General features: G+C 35.1%; 1 protein-coding gene across 3 annotated transcripts in view; it reads left to right on the top strand.

The window, feature by feature from the left end:
• The window catches only part of LOC149080070 (uncharacterized), a 114509-nt gene that overhangs the window by 18740 nt on the left and 82745 nt on the right, over positions 1-13024 (top strand). For all 3 annotated transcript variants that reach the window (XM_089239025.1, XM_089239024.1, XM_089239026.1), the window contains exons 2-3: positions 8465-8691; positions 10831-11224. In XM_089239025.1, coding sequence (XP_089095151.1) covers positions 8465-8691; positions 10831-11224 — 621 coding nt within the window. The remainder of the gene's footprint in view (positions 1-8464; positions 8692-10830; positions 11225-13024) is intronic.

Here is a 13024-nt window from a genome sequence, read left to right as displayed (position 1 = left end):
ATTAATTGATCTATTTTAAGAACAATAAAGAATCACAAAATATGGATTGAACTTCATTACTCAATCTTTAAATTTTACTGAATCAAACCTAGAAAAATGATATATTTATTTTTAATTTAATTTGAATTTTAGTTTATAAAGCTGCAAAATTTTTAAAAAAAATTGACAAAAATTTTTGGAAAATTTGAACAATCAACCTTTTTGAATTATATACTGTATTCGTACTTGATGTTTTATGAAGAGCGTAGGAAACTGAAAAGAATTCAACGGTCGATTCTAAAATCACAGTAAAATATTAAAAAAAATAATAAGCAGTATAGGAAACTCATCTACGACAGTGGCATTTCTGTAGGATAACAATTAGGAGAGATTTAAAAATCAAAATTTTTATACGGTATCCAATCAAAAAGGGTCAATTGTTGTAGTAAAATTTGCACCTCTCTTTATTATGCTAAAAGAAATTTACTCCGTAACAATCAGATAAAAATTCGCCATAAATTATTGACTCTTTGCTACTTAAAAAGTTTTGTGACAGTTTCTTTTGATACGTAATCATGTATTTCAATCGCCGATACCTCGGTGAATTTTATCCAAAAATATCATAATTTTTTTCAGTGCAATAAAGAGAGGCCAAATTTACAGATCACAAAAATCACATCGACAGGGCCGTATAAAATTTTTTATATGTTTCCGCGTCAACTATTATTTCACAGAAATGCCACTAACGTAAATGATTTCGTCTTGGTTTGCTAATCATTGCTCATATCTTTCAGAATCCATAGAATTTTTTTTCTGCTTTTGGAAACTCTTTATGAAACACTCCATGTATACGATAAATGTTTATTCATATGATATAACGTAGCGTATTTAGAAACTTTTGAAATTCGTCAAAATGCATTTGGAAGTATTAGTTCGTTTTGTTTAATCGAGGACAATAAAATACTATGCATTTAACAGGAAAATACGCACAATTACAGTTGGTAATAATCATTTCAATAATATCAAAATACGTATCTATAGGTATTGAATAGGCTAGATAAGGATCTCGTCGCTTTTAACTATTCGATAAATAAAAACGACAGACCATTCTTAAATATAATATTAATTTTAATGATTTTCACTGTGAATATTACACATACAGGTCGATTCCTTAAGTCCCTTGGCCGCAAATTACTGGTGAACCGTTGGACCTAGAAGCACACTTCCAGCTAGAAAAATTATCTGCATAACGTGTAGACTACATATTCGTCATTCATATCGAAAGGGGTTGTATAATTATTTAAAAAAAAATTAACTTTTCATTTGGTTACCCTGTCCTAAAAAATCCAATTAGACAAAGTTGTTGCCTGTCCCTCCCAAGGTTAACAAAAGAAAGAAAATTCATGTTTCTAAGTGCACTATTCGCTGAGATATTTGAATTCAAAAAATCGCTGATAAGAAGGGAAAGAATAGCATATAATGAGCTTGTCCATTAGTTTATGCGCTTCTTTCCCTCGTTTCCAGTGATTTTGAATTCAAATATTTCAGCGATAATTGCGCTTGAAAACTTTAATTTTTTTGGTTGGCCTCCGGAGAAGCATGGCAACAGCTTTTTAATAGGGTGTCCGTATAAAAAGTAATTTTTTTTATTATAATATACAACTTTTGCTTACTATATAATTTATATATATAAAACAACATGACCTGATTTACTTAATGATTCATCATCGCCAAGTCGAAACCACTGAAGTAATAGATATGAAATTTGGTCGGTAGTTTTATTTCATGAAGATACCAACTAAGGAAGGGTTTCTCGAAATTCGACCCCTAAGAAGGTCATAAGGGACTTCAAAGGTTATACACAAAAATCATGCCGAGCCGAAACCGCTGGAGCTATCTGTATTTATGAACTTTGGTCAGTAGTTTTATTTCATGTCGTAAAGGATCACCAAGAGGGGGGGGGGGGTTCGAAATTCGCCCCTAAAGTGGTCATGAGGGGCTCAAGGGTTATATGGGATAATAATGGGAGCCTAAATCGCCGAAGCTATAAATATAAAATTTGGTCAGTAGTTTTATTTTGTAATGTTAAAACTCACTAACGATGGATTTTTTTTTAATTCATACTGTAAGTAGGACATAGGGAGGGGTTCAAAGGTTTTATGGGGCAATCATCGCTGATCCCAAACCCTGGAAGCTATAAATATGAAATTCGGTCAGTATTATATTTTATAATATAGAGACTCGCCAAGATGGGATTTCTGGAAATGCAACACCCACGGGGATCATGAGGGATTCAAATGTTATTGGAAGGAATCATCGCCAAGCAATTTTTAGATTACCAAATCCACGCGAGCGAAGCCGCGAGTAACAGCTAGTTTACTATACCACCCTTTGCAATATGAATGACGTATCTGGGGACTACACGTTATTTAGATATTTTTTCCTAATTGGATGTATGTCTCTAGAATCAACTGTTTGCTAATAATTTGCGACCAAGGAACTTAAGGCATCACCCTGTATAATGTTAACACTCTCTCGGAAATATTTTAAAACACGTGTATGTACGAAAGCCTGGATAACCAAGCGGAGATCGAGATGTTGTTCGGAAAGAAAATTCACATTCCTCTGTGGGGAATCGAACCACCAATCTCTCACTGTCCGGGCGAGTGTTCTAACCATTGAACTACAGAGGACAGACATTTGCAATCCTTAGAGCATATGTATGAATGCTGAACGGGACTGCGCATGGACAGCCTCCAAGCTCAGCTAATAGCCCTTACGACGTTAGCCCCCAGATGGCGACATATAGAGAGAAACGATGTCACTCTCCGCTTTTCATACGAAGTACGAAAGCCTGGATAACCAAGCGTACTTCGTATGAAAAGCGGAGAGTGACATCGTTTCTCTCTACATGCGTATGTATTTCATATACGTCGATGTAATTATTTTTGACGGATGAAACGATAGGACTGATGACATTTTTAACATTTCCGTCCACTCTATATATTTTTTAAAATCTCACTCCTGGTTGTAAATACTTTTGTTTTTCCTTTTACATTTTATTATATTTCTATTTAACTGCAGTCTTCGAAAGGGTTGAAGTCTGAAGGCAAAAATACAAATGCTTTAAACATAATAATAAAAAAATAGGAAAATTAAAAAAAAGAGAGAGAGAGTGGTCGGAAATGTGAAAATTTCCAACACACATGGTGTACACATGGCTGTGCTACATGTATCTGTCATTCCGATTTTTTTTCCCGGATGCGCGTTTGTTCTTCAACTCAAAGTCCTAAACGGCGCCCGACGTTGGAAAAACCCTACCCAAAAGATAAGTCTAGACACCGCCTTTTCGCGTCCCCTATGATACTCTTTACAAAAAACCATCAAACGTTTTTTTGAGTGTGTGTCTTTTAATCTCTTCTCTCTTTTTATATATTTTCCACTTCCTCTACTAACATCATTCGAATGATAAATTGATATAGTTTTATCACTGGGAAAAAAAAACAACAACTGTGAATAATAGCATTTTTTTTAAAAATCTACGTATGTTTATATCCCATTTCTTACGGATCATGTTTCACTCTGAGATCACAACATACACATTTCAAAAAGAACTTTTCCCTCATGGGGGTTTTTTTCATACTTTTAATCAATTGGGAGATTATTATATTTTTTGTTCTCATTTGTATTCTTCAAATCTAATGAAAATACGTATAACCTTTTTGAAGAAAATTGCCATAAAATTCAAACAATTGCAATTCAATATTTTAGGGCTGTATATAAAATGAGATTTATCCGCGGTTCTCCCTCTCATACGATTGTACATCACGAATTTCGAAAATTTTAAGTTTTTGAGTAACAATGAATCATGCAGTAGCAGTTTATCCTGGAAATATAAAATTCCAAGACAATCAATACATATGAAATCAGTTTTTGATTTGAAACCGTAAACTATGAATTCACTTTTTGTTATTTGCACTGCTGACCAGTATTTAAATTAATGACCAGACTATTTAAATTAATGAAAAGTTAGATTTTTAATTTAAAAAAAATGCGAAAGGTTTATAATAATAAGTACGCAGTATATCAATCAGAATTAGCGTCATATTTAAAAGAAATTTATGTGCAAAAAAAGGAGGGATTTTCATGTATACATCGGTAATAAATGTGACAAAAATTAAATAGTCGTTTTAGAATTTTTGCCTGAATTGCAGAAAAACGTTCATAACATTCGGAATACTTCCAATTATCAGAGTTTCTTGGATTATATGTGTCAGTTCCTCTCTACAATCCTCTAATCGTATTAATTACGCACATTGCCGTACGCAATGAGCCAAGATTATAGTGTTATTTTGCAAGAAAAAAAGTAAATCTCCCCTCCAGAAGGAAAAAAAATCTTAAACCCCCCCTCGAGAAAATTCTGCGTACGCCTATGATTACGCATGCTCCTTACAGGATTATCCAATTGAACTTTAGTACTCAGATTAATCCATTTTTCTATACATCCTTCAGCTTTCCAGAACACCATTTTCGATCCGAGATCTCTAGATATCACTGATTCTACACATTCAATCAATTGTTAACTTACTGTCATTGTAATCTGAAATTTTATCTCTTAGGCCGAAATTACACTATTTGCTCGAATATAACAAATATGCTTATTCGTTGGATTTTTCAAGTTTTATAAAAGTGCTTTTATCAAATTTGAAAAATTCAACTAATAAGGCTATCGGTTGCATTTTCTCGAATGTAACCGATAACCTTACTGGTTAAATCATTCAAGTTTTATAAATTAACTTTTACGAAACTTTTATAGTGTAAACCCGGATTTACTGAATTTTTTAAGTTTTATAAAAGAACTTTTATAAAACTTGAAAAATACAACCAATAAGCTGAGCGGTTGCATTTCTCGAATATAACCGATCAGTTCATTGGTTGTATTTTTTAAGTCTTATGAGAGCACTTTTACCAAACTTTTACAGTGTAATGCCGTCCTTAGTCCGGGATTACACCATAAAATATAAAAATCCTTTTATAAAACATGAAAAATTCAACCAATAAGCTTATCGGTGGCATTTGCTCGAATGTAACCTACGAGCGCTTTATTGGTTGGATTTTTTAAGTTTTATAAGAAGGATTTTATCAAACTTTTACAGTGTAATACCGGCCTTAGTCAAAATTATGTCATAAAACTTGGATTTTGAATCTGTCAATCTTTACAGCGACATAGCAAAAGCGCTAACCCCCTTCAAAATGCCATATCTTTTTCAATTAAGTAGGAGTAGGCTTTTTTCCAATTTTCATCATGTATAAAGTAAATGGTATAGGGAAAAGTGTTTCTCATTGATAAATCAACTTGCAAAATACATATTTGGGCTTGTCAATGCTAAAATAAAAAGCCTTTAAAGAGGCGAAATATCTCGTCAATGTTGCTTAAAGGGTTAATTTATGATGACGTTGTATATACAGTATGATTTTTTTTTGTGATTCTTCATGATGACACTTTGAAGTTCATATAGTCAATTATTAATGCGAGATAATCGGAATATCCATTCATAACCATCGATATATAGTAGTTACTGTTTTAATATAGCTTCTTCTAAGTGTTGATAGTGAAAGAAGTTTCGAGCTTTGAAATGAAAAGAAATTAAAGGTGATCTCTTTAAGGAGTTGCTGACGCGAATGTTAAACCCCACACATACACAAACATGGTCAACATAACACACGTGGCTTTATTTCCCACGCCACTTTTCGGAAGTGTAATGACGTGCTCACCGATTTTCTCAAGGGCTTCTTTGAGCAAAACGTCGAGTAGATGTGGTTGAGCGATACGAGAACAAGCACTTCTATACTAATGGGGGTGTTTACACTTTTCCAGGTCGATTAATGCAATTCATTCCGGTATAACTTACCCAAAATATTCCGCATCCATCAAAAACCTAAAAAGCCTGAACATTTCATGTCCACGTACGATTTTTTTTTTTAAATCATAAACTCCTCATTCTATGCCGTATTCTTTTCATATGAATTTCGGAATATTATGTGATTCATTCGGGGGAAGACATAACTGCATAAGAGAACATATTTTGCGAAAGGTATTGATAATTATAGACAGTAATTTACTAGGCAATCAAATTACCATACCCGTGGTGCTTACGTTTTTAAAACAATAATTTAAGGGGTTTTGCGCCTTTTGATTTCACCAATGAAAAAATAATCAAGTATCCTCTGACTTGATTTTTTTATTCCAGTGTTTGCAGCTCTGTATTGTCATCTGATGAGCATTTTACAAATTTTGTTAGTACTGTAACATGATAAAAAGCATTATTTTGAACAACAGTGGTAGGGTGTTTTGACTGAAAATAATGAATTTGTTTTTTACCACTATTGCTGCTTATGAGCAATACGTAACATAAATTTGAACGGGTTCGAAATCGGTATGACATAAACCAGCAGCGTCATTTTGCTACTTCAATGTTTGTGATAAACAGATCCCTTGTATAAAGTGGAAATAGATGCTTAATGCTATGGTTGTGACCATAGAAAAAGTCCTAATACACAAGGCGTCCTGTAATTCCTAATTCGGCCTTTATCTCATCAACCTTTCGTCGTAGAGTTATGGTTTCAGTTTAAAAAATGCTTAAAATGTGTTCAGAAATCACCCTGTACCAGTTTTGAGAGTTAAAATAAAGTGTGCCACAAAGAAAAAGATGTAAATTTTTATATGGTTCCCCCCCCCCGTCCTCTAATGACCAATTAGAAAGTTGGTGCCCTATTTGTCATGAGGCCACCAAAAAAAATCCACGTTTCTAACTCCAATATTCACTGAGAGCTTAAAATTCAAAAATCGGAGAAAAGGTGGAAAAGAGCAGCATAAACTAACGGAGTCAGGAGTATTTTCACTGTCTTCCAATTCTTTTCTTTACTATTGATGAAGGAACTTCATACAGTTCTGAAACGCGTCTAGCCGTGGTTCCTTTTTCAAATTTTGGGTCTACACACGTTATTTTCCCCCTAGTACATTGAGTGAAATATAATTTCTTTAAAGAATATTTTTCATTCAAAATTGAAACGAAAAGGATTCTGGAACGATTGAGTTTGTTTTAATTTCCTGAAACTATGAAAAGGATTTTTACGCTGTGTGTAGAAAAATTTCGATGAATAATATTCGTACCGGAACGGAGATTTATAAAAACCGCTACTAATAAAAATTAGTTACTCATTTCACATTGAAAATGTTCATTGTGTTTGAAGATCGGCGGATGAAGTAAGTTGTCGAGTATATGTCTGGCGTTTCAGCGTATCGTTTATTAAAACATAAGTTTTTCTGTGATGTTTGCGATAAACATTTCATGTGTGTTCAGGCCATTTTGCCTCTTTTTATATACGAGTCTCGCAGACGCTACGACAGCACGCAAAGGAAACAGCTGCTCACAGAACGACATACGTGAATGTTTAAATGACTTTTAGACCAAAGTAGTTGCGTGCGATTCGATCGTATATAGATTTTACATTCGAAACATCACAGCTGTATGCAAAGAATTTTTACTATTTTACTTCCTTCACAGAATTTATGAGCCGATAGTAATACCATTATAAGAGCCTTTTCCAAGCAAATTGACGCGTTAAAATTTATCTCATAAGTGACTATGAGGTGAATCAATCAAGTATGTTTCTTCACTTTCATTTACACCGTCTGTATAAAAGTATCCGGTCTGCTAGTGGTGTCATGTGTTAAAAAATGATAACACCAATTATTATGAAATGTCATCTGGGCATCTTAATTCCTGTATTCCGTTATTGCCGTTTTTTTACCTCGTCACTTTTTTTGATGTGATCAGAGAGAAGGTGGCGTCAAATTTTGTTGTAAAAAGATTTTTTGCGTCGAAAGCTTATATGAGATGATGAAAGTAGCCATGTGTGTGTGTGTGTGTGCTCTCTCTTGGTGTTTTTAGTCATTACTGTGTTTTAAACATACAGCGTTTTTTTTTTTAGCTTTATCGGCTCTTCAATGAAAGCCAATAGACGAGGGATGTCCGGAAAAAAGTTTCACGAGGAAAACGTTGGCCATACGTTGAATTACTGTATTTCACGAAAGATTGGCATTTAACCGCTAAATGGATTGCTGAAAAGCTATATATCAGCAACGGCTCAGTCCATATAATTACTGATGTTTTTGGCAAAATAGAAACCGGTGTCAAATTTTTGGTCAGAAATAGAGCTGCCTACAGCATGCTCATCCATACAATTCAAACTTTTTCCCAAGTTCACCTCGGCATAATACCAAGAAAGTTTATTGATTTGAATTCACCAATAGATCGGTTTTTTTTTCTGGCATCTTCAGGCCAAGAACTTTTTGTAGAGGTACGCAGTTGGCTATTCCATTGTCAGAAAGTTTGCGTTAATCTCTTCAATATTATATAAACAAGCTTTCTAAAGAAATTGTCTATAACGAGATGACACAGTAGGTTTATATTTTTTCCAGGTAAGTTGGTTTTCCGCCCTTTGATGCACTCCCCACGTATATACGAAGGAGCACCTCCAGGCGTTCACGTGACAACGGTCCATGCTTATGATCCGGATAATCCCAGGAAAAAGGTCATCTACAATCTCCCGAATGTCTTAGATTTCGAGTATTTTGTGTTGGATCAAAATACGGGGAACCTTACAACTGCGAAGAATATCGAAAAAAAAGTCGATGAAGTATATCAGGTGAGTAACACAAAAAACCATTACATACAGTCATGGCCATAGATTGAACTGCGGTGCGGGGGGGTGCCCTGGGACCTCCTTGAAATATTTTATAAGTACCTTACCGTGGGGCAGAATAATGACATACGGGGCTCTGATTTTAAAACTTCTACGTATTATACTACTTACATATATACAGCGTGTCCTCTAAGTGATAATGAAGCTTTTATCTGATATCAACCGTTTGTCGTAGAGGTATGGTTTCAATATAAAAAATGCTGAAAATGTGTTCAAAAATTACTGGGTACCAGTTTTGAGAGTGGGGGTACATTGTGTACAAAATAGAAAAATCTAAATGTTTATACGGTGCTCTGTCCTTTGACTTCCAATTAGAAAGGTGTTGCCCTGTCTTTTCCGAGTCCAAAAAAAAAAGAGATCCTGTGTTTTTAACTGCAATATTCGCTTAGGTATTCGAATTAAAAAATTGGAGAAAAAAGTTGGGAAAGGACAGCATAAATGAGGGAAAGGAGCGTTGTCTCTTCGTTTTTCCTGTTATTTCCCAACTTTTCCCCAATTTTTGAATTAATATATCTCAGTGAATATTAGTTAAAAACATGGGATTTTTTTTTGTTGGGCTCAGAAAAGACAGGGCAACCACTTTCTAATTAGAAGTTAGAAGACAAGGAGACCGTATAAAAATTTAGATTTTTTATTTTGGGACACACTGTATTTTCACTCTTAAAACTGGTACAGGGTAATTTTTGAACTTCTTTTGAGCATTTTTTACATTGGAATCATACCTCTATGACAGGCGGTTGATGAGATAAAGCCCACATTAGCACTTCCAGGACTCCCTGTATAATACTGCTCTTATTTATCATACCTGATTCATTGAAGCACGAGGTTTCGGGACATTGCCTTGGTTGTCCCTACAATCAGTCGGCCGGGACCATCAATTTTATTCGTTAAATCGAGGAAATCGTTAAAAACATTGCCCGTTAAATAATCTGTTGTATTTGATCTTGACGTTTACTTTTCGCCAGCAGCCATATATACTGTATATTAATGCATTGTCTGTGTAATAAATTTTTTGTAAAACACATTACAGATAATGCAGATATTTAGTGTAAAGTACGGTAATCCGAGGCTAGCTTGCACCTACAGGGGTGATTTTCCACCAATGCTGTAAAAAGGATTAAACAATACCTAGCGACTATTCTAATGAATATTACAAACAGTTTTGATTCTGAGATATTCTAGTTATTAAATCCAACAATTCCACCAGAGGCGTAAGCAGAGGATTTTTAAGGGACCGGTGCCTTTTCCCAAGATCTAATTTCCAAAATTAGAAAAAAATGTAAAATTTCAGTGGAAAAATCTAAATATCGAATGAAAATACTCTCAACCGGTGCTCCGCGGAACCCTTAGGGCTCCGTGTGAACTCCCAGGGCTCCCGCTCGAGGAAAATAAAAAAACCCAGTAAATTTGAAAAAAAAAAATTATTAATATTTTTGAATAATAAAAATAAGTCAAACTTTGATGGATAAATAAAAAATTAGAAATAGCCATAGAAATTACATAGCGGAAAGGGCTCCGTGGGTCAAAAAAGGTTGAGAACCGCTGTGCTATATACACCAAGTTCTGTTAATTTGAATGCTTTTTGAAGGGTGGTAACTCAACATTTCTCGGGTAGAAAATTTTGTGCCCCTTTTAAAGGTCGATCCTGCTTACGCTCCTGAATCCAACTAGATATGATCTTCATGTAGGGCAGTGTGATAATGGTCAACTTACACAGGGTGGCCATAGTCAAAGAAAAGGCATAGTGGGATCGTATTCCAAAAATCTGATAAGTAGATTTATATGCATTAAATTCACCCAATTTAGCGTAATAGTCTAATATCGAACCCACTGCGCCTTTTCTTTAATGAAAAAATTTAGTTCCGAAATTCATTAGTGGGTAGTACGGTACCGAATGCTGAGTTATTGTTCATATTTGTACACTCAGCTAAATTATAAACTTGAAATCCACTCCTCTTCATGAAGGAATCCGTAACACACAAAAATGATCTATAACAGTGTACATATTTTACATAAGGTATTTGCCAAATAAATACGTATTATATATGTATAGATTTAACTTCTCTTTGCTTATGCTTATAGGTGATGGCAGCTGCAGCAAGCACTGGAGGATTATCAGAATTGGAGCACTTACAAATTATAGTAACCGAATTTAATCAGTTCGCTCCACGATTTGAAAAACAAGTATACAAAGCTGAGGTATTAATCTATTCCGAAGTAGGGACGCCAGTTCTGCAGGTACATGCGCTGGATCCAGACCCAGTTCCTCAGAATGCCGAGATTTACTACCGCATGGATCAAAATGCATCAACAAATTTTTTCAACCTCGACCCGATAAGTGGCGAACTAACAGTTGCTCAACCTTTGAACATTTCCGAGACATGCGAATTAGTTTTTGGAGTTTTTGCAGAGGATGGTGGATCACCGAAGCGTTGGGCTCGCGTACAAGTGGAAATCTCCATAAAGACAATTACAGGTGAGTAACTCATAACTTAAACATAAAAGATAAGCTGCATTGCTCAGTATTTTTGGTGCCTGCAAAATCAGATGACCTTTTTCTAATTTACGTTCTGGTGTACCTTTCGATTACACAGTCTTTATGACGCAATACAGTACACAACGAATTAGTAACTCTATTAGGTGGTTGCGAAAGAGAATTTCGGAGCACCTCCAAGGCCAAGAAAAAATATCTCAGGGCTCCCGTCCTAAAACACCTATATCAACCCCCCCCCCGTTCCTTGTGTTATGGAAAGTGAGTGACTCTGATCTCTCCACGAATTTTTTTAATCTCGCAGTCCAATTAATGAATGTGTGACTGGTTCAGAAACGTCAGAAATGTTTTAGACCTATTAATCGCTTTGCTTCAGCTTCATGTCTCAGCCACCTCGTTAAGCATTTTGCCTGTTGTGGCGGTGTATTTGTATTTATGAAGAGGATTTTGATTTCTGAATTTATTACGGGGTTATATACTACAAAATACTGTGGAAAACCAACAACAACCCTGGCTCCGACGTCTTTGGACTTATCACCATACTGTTTCGATCGAATTCATGTCTCTCGGCATGTAAGACTTCAGAACTGCTCTGCATATTCTAAACGAGATCTGGTCAAACCACGAAAAGATGTACTGTATACTATTGTCACCCTTGGAATGGGCTTTTCTTAAAATTAGGCCTGACATTCTATTATTTTTCTTAAAAACAACTGGACAATAATGATTAAAAAAACCGCAAATGCTTGTTCACAATTATCTTCAAATCAGTGACATTCTCAGTAACTTCAAAAATTATGAAAATTTATAATTGCATTTTATTCTAAATGAAGTAAACACTGTGCTGACCTGCATGCTCTACTCTTCAGTCCAGGATGCTGAAAGAAAGTCCAGGTTTGTCAATGCTTTCGAAGAAACCACCAATTTAATTATGGTTTTAATAAAAGAGAATCGGCATCCTTTCATATACTGTATTATTATGAAACTATTTATGACGCACGCATACACTACAATTCTATTCACAAAATAATTCACGTAATCCCCTTTATATGACACCTAGAATAAGTCAGGGCTGTCTTAACAGTTCCATGGGCCACCGAGAAAAGTGCAATTCTAGGGCCCTATCTAGCTGGAACCTGAAAGTACTTGTCTACACACAGTATACGTACTTGCTCTCAAAAATTATTATTCCAAACCTCATCATCACGAGGCCCCCTACTCCCTAGGACCTCCGGGTCAAGACCGAATGGACCCCATGCGTTACTCTGTAACAAGTCTTACCAATATTAAGAAGACACCAATGAATAAGGCAAATACACGAAAAACACAAAAAATACCAAATCTTAATGCTCGGTTGCTAAGCGGAAAAAGTACGTCTGTTCACTTCAAACGCCGTGGTTAGAATGGTCGTGGTATTCTGACCACGACGTTTGAAGTGAACAGACGTACTTTTTCTGCTGAGAAACCAAGCGTTAAGATTTGGTATTCAACCCAAGTGGGAAACTCTGTCAGCGTGTGATTATTGGTTAAATATTTTTCCTCTGAAGACGACACCCATTGGTGTCGAAATGCATTAGGATTTTTTTGTGATTTTCGTGTATTTGCCTTATTCGTTGGTGTCTTCTTGATATTCTTGGGCAAAGTTGATCAACTCTTCCAAGTCTCATCAAGTTTTAAAGGTCTCAAATTTAAAAAAAAAGTTTTTTCGTAAATATTATAAACAGATTATAGTTCACGACTTTGGTCAATTTAAAGAGAAAAATTGTCATTTATACTTACCAAGCT

Source organism: Pholcus phalangioides, unplaced genomic scaffold, assembly GCF_987345545.1.
Source record: "Pholcus phalangioides strain wild (caught in Gottingen) unplaced genomic scaffold, Ppha-v1.0 ptg000011l_1, whole genome shotgun sequence".
In the NCBI taxonomy this organism is placed as follows: domain Eukaryota; kingdom Metazoa; phylum Arthropoda; class Arachnida; order Araneae; family Pholcidae; genus Pholcus; species Pholcus phalangioides.
The sequence above is the reverse complement of the archived record's forward strand: the minus strand, read 5'-3'. Positions and strand labels throughout refer to the sequence as shown.